The sequence below is a fragment of the Pararge aegeria genome, chromosome Z (genome assembly GCF_905163445.1).
Source record: "Pararge aegeria chromosome Z, ilParAegt1.1, whole genome shotgun sequence".
NCBI lineage: Eukaryota > Metazoa > Arthropoda > Insecta > Lepidoptera > Nymphalidae > Pararge > Pararge aegeria.
In genome coordinates this window covers 10,694,825-10,711,340 of record NC_053208.1, presented here as the reverse complement: position 1 = coordinate 10,711,340, position 16,516 = coordinate 10,694,825, and the positions used below count along the sequence as shown (strand labels likewise).

The window sequence follows — 16,516 nt, the reverse complement described above, 5'->3', positions numbered from 1 at the left end:
AGCAATAAGTGTTTTTCAATGTCTGGGTGTTTATATGTATTTTCTAAGTATTTATGTATATATAATTCATAAAAATATTCATCAGTCATCTAAGTACCCATAACACAAGCTACGCTTACTTTGGGGCTAGATGTCGATGTGTGTATTGTCGTAGTATATTTAATGTACAAAAATATCAATACCTGAAGGAATAAGAATAACTAAACAAGTAAAAGGAAAAAAAAAAATAAAAAAAAAATAATAATAATAATAAATAAATAAAAAAAATAATACACTTAAAACTCTATTTATAGAATTAAAACACCTTAATATGTAAAAATAAGGATAACTCATTTAATTCACTAAACATATATTACTTAAATTATATAGTACGCTCAATCTCCATTATTCATGTCACTTCCTGCAAAATTTCCCTATATCTTTGTAACAATAACAGTGTACGTCGGCGCACTGCGCGCGCGCCGACTGTTCGCCGTAAAATTTGCGGGTAAGCACACAACATTATTAATGTATGGGTAATTTCGGAGCGTTTGGTGTGGAAAAGTGATTAATTTATTTGTGTGGTGTTTTGTAGTGTCATTGCTCATTTTAATGTCTTCTTAGTGATTTAATAGCAGGTAAGTCTATCATGTTATGTACAACATAGGTAATTAGTGCTTGCATTTGTTTATACTTAACTAAATGTTCAGGTTAGCTACAACAAAAAATACACATAATAAGTACTTATAAGCCGAAAGTTCGTGGTTGATTTATTATGATATCCTAGACACAGATATCTAGTTAGGAGTCAAATATACACCCTAACATATGGCCAATTATTCTTTTTAAGTAAAAATTTTACGTGTATATAAATTAATTTGTATAACCTTGGCTGTAAGTGGGTTAAATGTATAACTAATGTATATGTACTTAAATAAATAAATAAAAATATCGTTGATTGGTTTGGTATACAACAGTCGAACAAATTAAATTCGCGGTTTGCCATGCTTTTCACGTTCGCCTAATCAGTAATTACCTATATTGGATCTCCATTATGACGCCTTAGTACACGTTAGCATTGGTATTATTCTGAAATAGATGCAGTACATTATTAATTGATCGTACCGCTGTCCAATTACTGACGATGAATAGCGTCCACTACAATTTCCATCGATTTAAGCCAGCCTACTGTACTAAGCTGTTACGGATGATTTGACCACTTGGTGCGATCGTGTTAGAGTGGAATAATTTGTGGCGGTATTCCTTCAATATTGGTTGCCTGGCTGATATCCGATAGTTAGGTCCAAACTTGTGGTCGATTCACTATAAACAGATGGACTTGACGTTTTAATAGTGCTTAAAACTAGGCCTACTTAAAATAAATGTATCCTGAATTTTGATTTTTATTAAACTTGTTATTAGTTACAAACATTATTATGAGGCGTGCAAATAAAAAGCGGTGATAGTCTCGTAATTAGGACTTGAGCGTTCCTTTCGGGTTTTTCCCACAATGAGAAGGGCAAAGGCCGTAGTCCACCACGTTGGCCCAGTGCAGATTGGTGGACTCCACACCTTTAAGGACATTATGGAGAACTCTCAGGTATGCAGATTTCTTCACGGTGTTTACCTTCATCGTTGAAGCAAGTGATATTTTAATTGCTTAAAACACACATAACACATAACTTTTAAAAGTTAGAGGTACGTGCTGGGATTCGAACTCGGCCCCCGAAAGATAAGTTGAAGTCCATCCCACTGGGTACTGGGCTATAACCGCTTCCGGAGCTATTCTGAGTTGTTTGCGTTTAAAGCAACTGAATATCACTTAATTAAACTTTTAAGGAAAACATTTTGAGAAAATCTGTATACTTGAGAATTTCGTAAAATGTTCTCAAAGGCGTTTGAATTCACCAATCGGCTCTTGGCTAGCATGGTGATTTTGTTGATAATGAGTTGATAATGTTAATGACCGTGTAAGCGTGTAGCGGGAATGTTTTAGCGTAGTAGCCATAGCAAAAATTCTGTTTATTTCGTTAGTTCGATCAGAGTTGGTGTCTGAATGGATGATTGGTGACCCGCATAGGAGAAAGAAAGTTTAATTCACAGAGTTCGTTGCATAATATTGGATAGAAGCAGGCGTTACTTTGCGGAATTCCATGATATATTATGAATATAAAGCTAAATTTTCATAATATCCGTTACTTAAACGGACTTCCTAGTTAACGCAAAAATGATTTTATTAAATCGCACTACTTTTAACAATTGACTTTAAAACAGACAGCTCAGCCTTATTTTATGACATTAGTATAAATTTTTACAATAAGTACAATTGATTATTTATTCAAATTAGAAAAATACTTGTTACTTAGAAACTTTATAACATCACAAACAAAGACACCCACTGCGGTATTTTTATCTTATTTTATTAAACCATTTATTATTTGACTATTTTTCTGCCATAAATTTGTCCACGTAGTGAGCTGATTCCCTGTTAATAAGAGATATTTAACCGCTGTAACCTAAACCTACCCACCTATACTTAATGCAAAATATCCTCAGAATTGTTCTTGCGGTTTATACGAAGGAATAGAAAATTGACCACAACTGTGGACGTAATAAAGTTCCGGCTAAGGAAATTCTAAATTTAAAATTGAATTCAAATTTAGAATTTTCTCGTTTGAATTCACCAATCGGCTCTTGGCTAGCATGGTGATTTTGTTGATAATGAGTTGATAATGTTAATGACCGTGTAAGCGTGTAGCGGGAATGTTTTAGCGTAGTAGCCATAGCAAAAATTCTGTTTATTTCGTTAGTTCGATCAGAGTTGGTGTCTGAATGGATGATTGGTGACCCGCATAGGAGAAAGAAAGTTTAATTCACAGAGTTCGTTGCATAATATTGGATAGAAGCAGGCGTTACTTTGCGGAATTCCATGATATATTATGAATATAAAGCTAAATTTTCATAATATCCGTTACTTAAACGGACTTCCTAGTTAACGCAAAAATGATTTTATTAAATCGCACTACTTTTAACAATTGACTTTAAAACAGACAGCTCAGCCTTATTTTATGACATTAGTATAAATTTTTACAATAAGTACAATTGATTATTTATTCAAATTAGAAAAATACTTGTTACTTAGAAACTTTATAACATCACAAACAAAGACACCCACTGCGGTATTTTTACATTCAAAAACTGCGAACGTCTGCGACGTCAAAAAATCTGTTTCGGCATTTAGAACGAATGTATTGTGAGACATTTAACATACTCGTAAACCCTGATAACATTGCAATGTTATTGGGCAGTCGTGGTTAATTTAAATGAAACAAACCTATTTTAATTAAAATAAGAACCTATTTCAATTTTAGACATCCCCTTGAACGTTCTCCTGAGCTGATTAACTCTTGTATAATAATAGCATTCCTTTGTTTAACGTAAACAATAGGATAGCAATCGCTCTCAGTTATGCTTTACAATTTCAACATTATTTAACAATAAATATAACAGAAGCGGAATATTCGAAGCGAACGCTTCAGTAATCGTTTTATAATAGAGAAAATACCCATTGTAACGGTTGAGCACGGCACCATTCACTGGGTTGTTAGCTGGAAAACCGATTTAGGAACTTGTTAGCTTCATACAACTTGTTATCTGCAGTAGCGGTACCCAAATTCCACTATAGTTCGATTAATTAAAACTGAACGCCGATGCCGCTAGGTAAAGTTTGCAATTTCTCATTTATTGCATAGCGTGAAAATAAAAATATGTTGTACAAATACCGTTTACTCACCGATTAACAAAATACCGTTTTTTGTTCAGCTTACTGTATATTAGGTTTAACAAAACCTGATGCGTGTCTGGTCGAAGTGATAGTATTTAGATAGTGATGCATTTTTCGTTATTCGAATCGTCAATTAACAAAAAAAAAAAAAATTAAAAAAAAGCAAGAAAAAAACTATATATTTACAAAAAAATTTACCTATTTATGAATAGGACAAACACTAGATAGTCAGATTTAGGGGTAGGCTTCAATAAATAAACAAAAATGTCTCAGTAAGCAAGATAATTCTCGGTTTTATTTTCGTGGTACCATAATATAATTGCCCTACCATATAATTGCCATAAATAGTCTTTGAAGTCGAATAGATAAAATTGACAATCAATATTCAGTTAAAAAAAATAATAATTTACAAATTTCAATCCAGATACTTAAAAAATGATTTCTGCAATTTAAAAATCATAAAAAATTGCCTTATATACGATTAATTAAACGAATGAAATTTCCCAATAGCGACCTCGATGCTTCTGAAAAATGTAGAAATAAATATAGTAATTTTCCCTGTCTTTCAAGTATTATAATACGAATTCATTAGAAGCTTTAAAGAATCTAGGAATAATATAATAAAACCTAGGTACTTGTACGTACAAAGAGGATCGGTAAGTACCTTATAATTAGCGGAATGAAGAATTTAATTTAAAGACTTTAAAGGCATCTTTCAAGCGAGGCACATCTTTGGGATTCCTGTTGTATTTCCATAGATATCCTCAACGAAGGCGAATAAAATAATGAACTGCTGTCTTAAATTCTTTTTAAAAATTCTTTTTGAATATTTCTTATAATTTGCCATTTTTCTTGTTCACAATTTAATAACATAAATAGCTTAGATTCTCAACCGTTTAAAAGGATATCGTCTATTGTTTAACACAAAAGTGGACTGAAACGTTTGTGTAACAATGCGCTCTTCTGTATACTTTGTTGCCTGCATATTTTAACCTTTTACATTTATTGAGTTTCTATCATAATGACTCTGCGAGGTTCGCTTTCTGAATTAAAAGCTTTATTGGAATTAATATTTGTCGTTTCATAAAACCCACTATTGTATTGAAGTTCTTCCACAGCGAAATTCCTGCATACCTTTAGAGGGAAATATAACAATTGAACATACTTGTAAAGCGAAATATGAATCGACAAAGGATAATATTATATGATATATAGGACTGAAAAATCTTATTTTATTAAACCATTTATTATTTGACTATTTTTCTGCCATAAATTTGTCCACGTAGTGAGCTGATTCCCTGTTAATAAGAGATATTTAACCGCTGTAACCTAAACCTACCCACCTATACTTAATGCAAAATATCCTCAGAATTGTTCTTGCGGTTTATACGAAGGAATAGAAAATTGACCACAACTGTGGACGTAATAAAGTTCCGGCTAAGGAAATTCTAAATTTAAAATTGAATTCAAATTTAGAATTTTCTCTTGTCTGTTCTAGTGGGGGGCTTCGGCTATATGTTAGTTACCCCAGCTGACAATTCGGTTACGGATTTGGTTTTAATAAAACTGCCATACCCCAAACAGGTAAACCTGCTTCCATCTTAGACTGCATCATCACCACCACCAGTTGAGATTGAAATCAAGAGCTGACTTGTAGTGGAGTGGTCACAAACACAAAGAAAAACATGATCCCTAAAACATTAACAAACAGTAAGTTATTCACTTACATTTTTATATAAATCGTAAACTATAAAGTTTTGTAATCGTGAGCGTCGATAGCCCAAAATAGCCCACTGTTAGACGATAGGCCTCTCCCAACGGAGGGCTTCTCATAATCGCCATGCTGGGCAGACCTGTATGTAATCGCAGTAGATGATAGTAATAGCAAAAATGACGCTTTGGCTGCTCTCCGTTATGTATGCTATGCATGAGAAGAGGTGGAGTGGTGACAACTGTTATGATCTGCAGTTACCACATAGAACCAATAATACGTTACGTAAGTAGGTCCAGGTAATAAGTTACATTTTTTATTTACCACTCGGAATTTCTTCGTAAAACTATTACAAGTAAATCTATTGAGTTTTGTGCAGGGTCTTGGGCGTCTTTATCGGATAGTACAAAGATACGACCAAACAGAACCACTTGACCGGAGAAGTTTAGCCCGGAATAGTCAGAGACTGCACAAAGCGGCATTACATAAGCTTTGCGGATCACGAGGCTTAGCATTGAGCGCCAAGTAAATGAAAGTTTGCTACGAGACGGGATTACGCTGCACGAGAATTATATACGTTAAAAGAGGGCGCCATAGAAATATATCTGAGACAAAAAAGCTAAACAAACGAAATACAATGAAAATAATAATTTTTTATTTGCTTAAAGGTACAATGTTTTTTCTAAAATTACCCTGGACCCCCAAACTAGGATATCCCGTGTCTTGGGGTTCAGTGTCTTCCCTTATGTGCATCGAGATTAGAAAAAAAAACAAAAAAAAAACAAAACAGAGAGAAATACTGTACAACATACAAAACTAGACTGCTAAATGGTAAAATATATTTCTAAAGACATATCATTCGCTTCTAGTATTTTCCCGTAGATAAAATAACATCGTTAAGAGTATATTTGCGCTGTTTAAAAAACAACTACTATATATACTATATAGTCTATGTGAAAACGCGAGTTTTTGACATCTAGCTAAAACTAAGTTTCAGAACTGTAATGTATTAGTCTTTCCGTTTCCTATTTCCGAAACGACACCTCATATAACCAAACATGTTGAGACATTTAGAAGTTATGATGGAATAAATATAATCACATACATACATTGTCATTGTCTGGCTTTGGACGTTGCTAGTTACCACCCTATAGACGTGCCGCTAAGCGAGTTAGTGTTCCGGTGCGAAGTCGCGTAGAAACCTATTAGGGGTGTTACTACCATCTTAGACTGCATCATCACTTACCACCAGGTAAGATTGCATTGTAGCTAACTTATAGGCGAATTAAAAAAAAAGTGTTATTTAAAATTCATTTTCCTATCTTTTATGTGGTGTGCAATAAACAAATATTCATTATTTAATTCAATCATTAATGTCAACCCGTTATCGGCCCACAACAGGCCACAGGTCTCCTCTTAGAACGAAAGAGCTTAGAGCGTAGTTTACCTCGCTGGATAAGTAAATTCCGCCAGGTATAGAACTTGGTCTCCCCGAAAGGGAGGCTGAAGTGTAAGACCGCTTATACATGCACAAGTATACATAAACCTTGAAGCATTACGGCCCTTCTGTGGGCAGTCTTATAAAAATGATGCGTTTTTTGCTAAAAAGAGACCAAATTTTCGTACTCTTTTTTGTGTAGGTAAGTAATTTCGCTTTGACTCCTCACGCTGCCCCAACGTGGGTGTGTCGGTATTCAAACAACACGTAACACTAATTGATCATGGTCAATGCAATATTTGGTTTTCATTAAAACCGTTGTCACTTCCAAATTAATGAATGTAAAACTAATATATTTCATTCTTGTTCAGGAGGCAAATTGCATTGGTTTAAACGTTATTAACACTGCTTACCTAAAAGTGATGTATAAGCCACGGCTTTGAATATTTGTAGAATCGACATCGCAATCCACTTACTTACATTGGAAACCTAATAAAACGTAAAAGTTAAGGCTTGCAAATAATAAATTTCAAAATGCAGGTACCTTAATAGAAACATGAATTTACTCGAACAGTGATGTCAAATTTATGATATACACGTTACTCCTCACAAAATGCCCAATCATTTTACGCAAAATTTTACGCCCTATATAATTTGGTCACATCTTTATAAAATTGTTAAATGTTATTCCTTTTTTATGAAAATAAATTAAAAGATTATTACTGTAGCGTCCAGTAACACCAAGCTAAAAAACCAGTAAAAGAATAATGTATTTAGTTTAAAGCGGTGTTAGCCCAGTAGCTAGCTTTGGCTTCAGTGGCGTGCATAGAGGGTATGCACAGGGTATGCTTATGATATAAAATGATCAAAATCTCCAGTACGAGTTATAAATACTTATGGGTAGGCTTTTTATAACTCGTACTGGGGATTTTCTTCATTTTATATCATCTGCATACCCTGTGCATACACTCTATGCACGCCACTGTTTGGCTTCCCTTCTGGGGGGACAGAGTTAGATCCCCGGCACGCACCTTTAACCTTTCGGAGTTACGTGCGTTTTTAATTTAAACAATGAAAATATGACTTGCTTTAACGATGAAGGGAACATCGTGACGAAACCTGCATGCCTGAGAGTTCTTCATAACGTTCTCCAACGTCTGTGAAGTCTACCAATCGCACTTGGCCAGCTTGGTAGACTTCAGCGTAAACAGTTCTCATTTTGAGAAGATACACTTGCCCTATGGTAAGCAGAGAATGAGTTAATAATGCTGATATACATATTACCCAAAATATTTGAAGATCTCCCACCCGCTTTGCGGAATAAATAAATGAAAAAAAACATATATTTTTAAGGAAATGTTTTGATAAAAACATATATTTTTAAGGAAATTTTAATGAAAATACATTTTTTAGCTAATATTTAAAAAAAAATGCCACTGTTCGATTAAGATTGTCGAAATGATTTACATTAAGATAAAGTTACATTTACATTTAGATTAAGTAGTTGAATATTTTTAAAGATATATACTTGCGAACCCGCCATCCCCACCATGAACGCATAGTTTCTTAGGGGATGGATAATTATGTTGGAAAATATTTGTTACATTTATTTTGAACAATAAATTAAATATATATATATATATATATATTTATATACGTTTGTTAGTTAAATACGTAGATAGCTGGAAATAACACAAAAACCCAACTAAATCTATATAAATAAAATCATCAAAAACGGTCCCGTGGCCTATAGGGTTAATTTTCGACCTAGGTAATCGTTTAAAATAAACCATTTTGAGTTAAGTTGTTAAATTAATTACATAAATCTTACCGTAAATTTGACGATACAACGAAGAAACTTTCCCAAACAATAATTATTTATGAAAACGCAATGACACTCGATCGATGCACTTGTTGCTTAAGGATATCCTTACAAAGCTTTGATTATGAAATTTACCGAGTCCCTTAAAAACATTATGTATGCTTTATATTACATAGATACATTATATTATCGATTCCGGACTGATTTTCAACAACCTTGTCTATAAAGAAGGACACGGACCTAAAATACCTTCAACCCTAATGTAATTTAAAATGTGTGATTAAAAATTAGAAATTAAATTTAATTTTTTAACTCCGTCTTGTTACTTGTAAAATACCATTATTGGTTTAAAAAGGTACGCTGAAAATGAAGTTTATATTTTTAACGCAACACGGTGGTAGAAGGCGACGCTACAGGTTGGGGGTTGGTCTATACACTGAACAGGCCACAGGTTGCCTCTGGAAGTTATTAACGATCCCAGAATAACTCTTGGAAATTCGTGTCGGGACTCCCGACTGCGTTCCGACTATCGCTCTCCGCCGTTCTTATATTTATACGGACTACGGTAGTTACATGAAGTACTACTTATCTTATTACTTTACTCTTTTATTGTAGTTTAAGAAAATGTTGTATATACTATTATTAATCGTTATAAATAGGTATATGGACCTTTCTTTAAATAGTTTCTTTACCAACCATGCATAGCACCTGGTTACAAGACCAATTAAAATCGAGCATTCACTACCTTTTTTTAACCTATTACTCATATATAAGTTTTACATAGTATGACTTTACATAAAGCAGTGCTTTATACTTATGTAATTAACTGTTATGGCGTCAAAATCCCGCAGCGAATCGCGCATGCTCAATAACAATTTAATTGAAACCTTAAGGAGGTTTACTCCTTGTTTGTTATGCGAGTATATGTTTGGAACAAGTATCTTAATATGTGCATTTCTCTATTCCACGACAACTTCTTTTTAGAAATTATAGCCTTAACAGTTTTAGATGTATTGCACGCCTCATAAGCGAAGCCTTGAGGTGGGTATTACTATCAGTTTACGCACACCGAGTGATGATCCAACTTAAATGTCACTTTTTTTATTCTTTATTGCTTTTGTAAGTGAATATAAATAGACAAATGTTGAGAAAAACACTATTTTTAACACTCATGATATTATTAAATCTCTTTTTATTATTTAAACTAATTAAAAAATTGTTTAAAAAAGTTCTGTCTTGGACGTCCGTGTGTCTTTATGTGCGGATCCCGTATCTTGAGGTCACGATAACGAGCGAAATACTTCACTTAACAAGTTGGTTTTTTTTATAGGCTTCAGTTTTTTGAAGAATTAGAAGAAGAAGCCTATTACTTTTCTCGGTATAATTAGATGTAGTTTAATTATTATTTAATAAATACTTTTACAAATTTACAAATAATCTCAATTTTATTGTAAAAAATGAGATTATGAAGCGTGCACTTTTAGATTTTCCAACTATTTAATAGTATTTCAGATAATGTTACTCGTAGATGTATCATCCCGTTTTTTTAAAATGTTCAATAATTATTGGTAAGTAAAAATCACCGCCTATAAACAGAGTGTAAAAAAAATAAAGTAAGTGAATAATTTAATTGCACCGGCAACCACGCCCTACAGACCAAAAAACAGCATTGCAACAATAAATAAATAAATATACTAAGGCAAAACACACATCGCCATCTAGCCCCAAAGACTTAGTGTTGCCCAAATTCAGTCTTGGTCTTGCAGTCTTGGTCTTGTTCTTGCGTTTTTGCAAGACCAAGACCAAGAACAAGACTTCCTTTTCGGAGTCATGTGGGTTTTATTAAAGCAATTAAATATCATTAACTTGAACGTTGAAGGAAAAAATTGTGAGGAAAACTGTATGCCTTAGAGTCCTTCATAACACTCGCAAAGGTAGGTTGTTCGGACCACTGCGTTTTCTGGACACTGCAACGTCAGCAATTAACGCAATCGTCTAGCCTCGTAGAAATAACTAGGATAGTGCACTTTGGGCTGCCACTCGACGCGTGTTCATTATCCATATCATTATATCATTTACTTATCATTATCAACTAGACTCAAAGGAAATACAGTCCACTTATAAATCTCTAGCAATTCTCTGTGTCATTTATCATCACTCCACAAAGGACTTGACACCAAAGCATGTCTACAAATCCACATGTAGCCTTGTGGACTACGGTCTTTACCCTTTTCATGCTGAGAGAAAACCCGTGCGGTATTGTGAGCCACTATTGGGCTCACATGCTCCTCTCTCATAAGAGAAGAGGCCCGTGCCAAGAAGGAGTAGAAGAGTTGAAGATTATAATATTAGACCCACCTCGCTGTTCCAATGCGGGTTGGTGGGCTTTAACGACCATTGTCAGTAATAATAGCCCCGAGGCACTGGGGCTGACACCGCAAGTTTCCTCCGAAACTCCTATACCTAACAAATTTTGGCCCGACCTGGGATTCGAACCCAGGATCTCGTGATCCGTAGTTAAACAGGCTAACCACTAGACAAACGAGGCAGTCACGCTGTTATATATAGAATAATATACTTTGCAAACTTCAGTATAACACATGCTAATAAAACATATTCATCACGCCAGAAAGGAGTATTGGATGGAAACTTTTTTAAACCTATGGGGTAAACACCTCAAAACACAATTATCATACAATTGAACGTACATACATATGAACATATTTACCTACTACTGCCATGGTAATATCAAGGTTTTCATTTGCTATTGATTGATAGTTTTAATTCTTTATGGCATCCAATTAGAGGAAAAACGATGAACGAATGTAATTTAGTCTTAAATTGGAAGGGTGAAAAGGCAGTCTTATCCGAATAGCTTTCCCAGCCAATCTTTAACGAGAGGAAATTGTAATGAACGGGTTGGTGCGGAAATTTAACTTAGTTCTAATTTAGTTACTACCTGAAGACCCACTTCCATTTGGGATCGCCTTTATAATCTGTCTCAGACATAAATTTGAAAGATTTCTTGTGCAAAACCTGTCAAAACGCAGGCTAGTCTGCGTCCGAAAAACAAAATGTTTTATATTTTCTTATTCAACATCCGTGATAAGTATAATATACCAAAAAAATTATTTACCCGGCTAAGTTTCTTATGGGCTCTTCTTAGACCAGAGCGTGTTTGGAACCCTCGAAGCTTTAGTTATGTATGAACCCTTTATAAGTGTCTGTGATAGGCCCACCTGAATAAGGAATTTTGAATTTGAATTTTTAGGACGTGTGTTTGTCTTCAAGCGAAATTTTACGCTTATATAGGGTTTTATACTAGTAAACTTGGTTAGTTGCCAACTTGGAGAACCGCAACATCGCTCTCCACCCTTTCGCTTCATTACTTAAAATTATCATTACAGCGAATATGACTCCTTTTTATCAGGACGTCCATAACTTATGCCTGAAATTAATAATCATTCTAATCCAAAATCTTTTCCTACTCTTCCCCGATATATGAGATAGTGTCAATAGCCCGAATAAGATTGATTACTAATATCGGGCGCTATTCAGTGATCAGTAAAGATTTAATAATAATAGCGAATAATTTTATAGGAATGATACGCAAATGTACTGAACCATTTATTACAATTTTCAACATAAGGGATTATTTTTATTTTCATTTATTGTTAGATGTTAATGGAAATTTTGATTTGTTATTCTCTGACCTCTGAACTAACACTATGCAAAAATTTTGCCTTGAATAGAATTAGTTTAGGGCTTAATCCCTCCATGAAAAAAATACGATCATACCCCATGGAAAACAAAATAATATTCGTAATTCCAGACTAAAATGTATGTTTGTAATGTTGTGCTAAGTTTCATCCAGATCCGTTCAGCTGCTTTAGCGTGATTGAGTACCAAAGATCCGAACTTTCACACTTTTATAATTGTAATATTGATTTATGTTCTTATGTATGCAATATGAGCACGTGAGGTCAGTGTTGTGTTTTGTGCGCAGGGTACACCGAAGAGCAGCCTTCCACGCAGTTCACCGCCCAGCTGCCCAGCGAGGTGAGCCCGGCCCCGCCCGGCCCCGCGCAGCCGACGCCTCAGCCTGTCTCCTACGCACTTCTGCATCTCTCCGCCTCCGACTCGACCGAAACGCCTTTTCTCCAAGTACAGCTCCACTCTTCGCCTGTCCCCCCTCCTCCGCCACCGGCGAGCGGCAAGTCCAACTTGTGTTACTCTAGCACGGGCACTCTTCTCTCTCTACCACCCAAGAAGAAGGACATATATCGCCCCTACTGTCTGGGCGACCGTGCATTTCTCCATAGGGCCGAGGAGGATCTCAATGCAGCGCACGCTATTCTCGATTTAAGTCAACACGCAGTTTTTCTAACTACACCGCCTCGTACTGATCCAGCACCCCCCGAACCGCCCCCTCCCCCGCCTGAGCCGCCGCAGGAGCCAACGGCGGAACGCCCCCGGGAAACCGTCGCGTACACCTACGACGCCTTCATCGTGAGCGACGGCCGATCCAAGCGGCGCAACTACGCTAACGCCCCCGTCGAAAGCGCCCAGCAACCTGACCATAAATCTAAATACACTTGTAGCGAGTGCGGCAAGCGCTACGCGACCTCGTCCAACCTGTCGCGGCACAAGCAGACGCACCGCAGCCTCGACTCGGTGTCGGCGAAGCGCTGCACCGAGTGCGGCAAGGCCTACGTGTCCATGCCGGCGCTCGCCATGCATCTGCTGACGCACCAGCTGTCGCACGTGTGTGGCGTTTGCGGGAAGCTATTCTCACGGCCCTGGTTGCTGCAAGGCCATCTCCGCTCCCACACCGGAGAGAAGCCTTACGGATGCGCGCACTGTGGGAAGGCATTCGCGGACCGCTCCAACTTGCGCGCCCACATGCAAACCCACTCGGTGGACAAGAACTTCGAATGCCTGCGATGTCACAAAATGTTCGCTCTCAAGAGCTACCTCAACAAGCACCAGGAGTCGGCGTGCGTGCGAGACGACGACTCTCCGCCGCCACCGGAGCCGCCCGCCGCGTCCGGCTAGGCGCACGCGCGCGACACAACCAGGGACCGTAATCACTGTTGTAACATTTACATTAAACGTAAAGTATTAATATGAATTTAGTTTACTAGCGTAACTATTATAAATATACAAATTCTAAAATAGGTAGATGGGCACGACCTGTGGCGGTGTAACATCCGCCACCCGCGTCGTGCTGCAATCGAGCAACGTTTCGCAAACAACGAATCACGTAAGACCCCGTAGTGCCGCGGACGCGGCTGTAGGCCGCGGCGACAAACGTCCTAATAACGTTAAACATAAAATTATGTATATACATGTCGATAAAATATACCCTTATATACATAGAAGTAATAAAATACGAATGAAACTAATATCTTTTGTAGGTGATTTTTACAAACAGCGAAGTAGGTTAGAGAGTATTATGGTGTAAGTATGTGTGGAGATGCGAGAGACGAGCGCCGAGCTCGTCGGTGGACGAAGGCGGAGCGCCCGGGCTCGCCGCGTCGTCCGTCTCGGTGGGGAACTTGCCAAAACTTTCCGTCCGAAGCTCCGCACAGTCGCCGCCCGCTGCGCCGGCCGCCCGCGACAGTGCCTTAGCGGTGACCACGCGCCGCACCATTCCGCACCACGCCGCACCGTGCCGCAATCTCCCGCACCCTCTGTTGCACCCCTTGCCCCCACCTTCCTGCAATCAAAACCAAATCACGTCTAGTGAATCAATTCACAACATTATCACTATTCCTGAAACCAAATTGAACGTGTACATTGTTGTAAGATTCAGAGCATTTTGATTTCAGTCTAGTTTTAATAAAATCACTTTTCGACAATCATTTTTTGACTTTTAATTTCATTGACTGATTGACCGTCGAATAGAATCATTAAAATTCATTAAATCAAATGGTTATGGACGGGCGGCGGGCGTGGCACGCGACGGCTATAAGGGACGGGCTTCGCCGCGTCACTCAGAGAGCATGCCTTTAGATTGAGTGGTGTTATTAGTGTCGAGTTGAACGTAACGGGCAATAAACTAGTTTAGATTAAGGTATAATTAATTCTAGGTTAGTGAGGTGAGCACGAGGTGCTCGGAAGAAATGGGTATTCGAAAAGCAATAATAATGTAGTCTAAATTAAGTCCGCACCGCTGTCGAATAGACGCAGCAGACTTACATATATCCCCGTAGCGTTCCCGTAGCTCTCGTAGAAGAGCAGCGTCGGCTACGCAGACGGCAAGTGCGAATAACGTTCGCGTCCTCTGCATTAATGTTTAAGATCTAGACAGCGTAAGCAATTTGATTAAGATGAAAGTTTATTCTCACTAACAGTGGCAAGGACAACGACCGACAATTCCACAACCCAAGTAGGACTAGTAACGAGGCCCCTTCGGTGCATCACTTGGGTGTGGTTTCTATCCAGGGACCCAGTGGCGCACTGATGCACCCAATCACCCTGTTATTACCAATCGAGGTCTGAGGATCACCGGAAATACTTTTAGGGCGATGTTCAATTCGTTATCCAATTTATTATAGACGTTAAAAAGTCGTGGGTTCAGAAGGTATGGTATTTATTATGTTTATAAATAATGATAATTGAATTTATTAATTAAATGAAACTTACGGAGTAATTATTTGTAGTCGATTTGTAGGCGTGATTAATTTTATTTTCGGCAATGTACAAGAATTGCAAAAAATATTAAATTGATATCACCTGTTTAGTCCCAGGTTATGTTTCTGTCAGTCTCTCTATCTTTCAGTACCACTTAAAATACGTAATTTGTAAACCAACCAGAAAGCAAGTAAACGTCACAACAGTAGATTGTTGATCATGCAATGTCTTACATTAGGGGCGCCAAGATAAATACTGAAGGCAACGAGAGATGTTAGAGTAACTTCCTTAACGTCAAGGGCTTAGCCAAAACAAAAGCAGAATTTCCCCTACGTTGAATGTTCTGCTTTTCAACTTCGCAAATATTTTCACCACACTTGCACGTAACGTGGGTAATACATGTTTTTTTAGTTAAGTTTGTATCTATCTATTTGTACCTCATTTAAGAAGGAAATAGTTTTTTTAGTACCAATAAAAAGTAATCAAGTATATAGTACAAAAATTACACCTTTTCATAAAGATAAATATACATTTAATGGTAAAAAATATTTAAAAAATTAAATTAAAATTATGAAAGCAATAATCCAAATCAAAAAGCAAATAATAATTATTTACAAAAACATAAATCAAACTATAAAAATGCCAATAATGATTATTCAGAAACAATATAATTGAAAGGTAATAATAATAAATGTCATTTACAAGGTTTTTCTTACAAGTGTTTGCAAAAACTCGTATGATCGCGTTCATTGATTATTAAAATAGCCACCATACCAAATGTAATAACTAACATGGAAGTTACAAAATTTAAATACTTTTCAGACTAGAAAAGTAGAATTTTTAGAACTTTCTAGAAGCAAATCGTTTCTTTTAATAGCTGTTTCCGCAGTTAAAATACTGAGGCTATAGTGGTCAGTCGTCAGTTAAATTAATAGCCTATAACTGTCCACTGCTGGACTAAAGCTTCTCCCAATGGAAGGAATTTTTCATCACCACGCTGGGCCGACGGGTTGGTGATATGGTACGACACCCATGGGAAGACGAGGGGTGATGGCAACTGTATTATAATCTGCAGTCACTAGACGACATGTCGTGTCGTCAGTTATTTATAAATTCAGTAAATAATTAATTTTATTAACACCACAA

General features: G+C 36.8%; 1 protein-coding gene across 1 annotated transcript; it reads left to right on the top strand.

Moving 5' to 3' along the window:
- The first annotated feature begins 497 nt into the window (after positions 1-497).
- On the top strand, positions 498-15,313 carry LOC120636688 (transcriptional repressor scratch 2-like). The gene is made up of 3 exons (XM_039908256.1): positions 498-617; positions 5,348-5,473; positions 12,741-15,313. The coding sequence occupies exons 2-3, from the start codon at positions 5,449-5,451 to the stop codon at positions 13,787-13,789; spliced, it is 1,074 nt and encodes a 357-aa protein (XP_039764190.1). The 5' UTR covers positions 498-617; positions 5,348-5,448; the 3' UTR covers positions 13,790-15,313.
- Positions 15,314-16,516: the final 1,203 nt, after the last annotated feature.

Bases quoted from the DNA above. Each gene is read 5' to 3' on its own strand.
- LOC120636688 (XM_039908256.1), top strand. From the start codon at position 5,449: ATGATCCCTAAAACATTAACAAACA. The intron at 5,474-12,740 runs GTAAGTTATTCA...TTTTGTGCGCAG, and splicing joins CCCTAAAACATTAACAAACA to GGTACACCGAAGAGCAGCCT.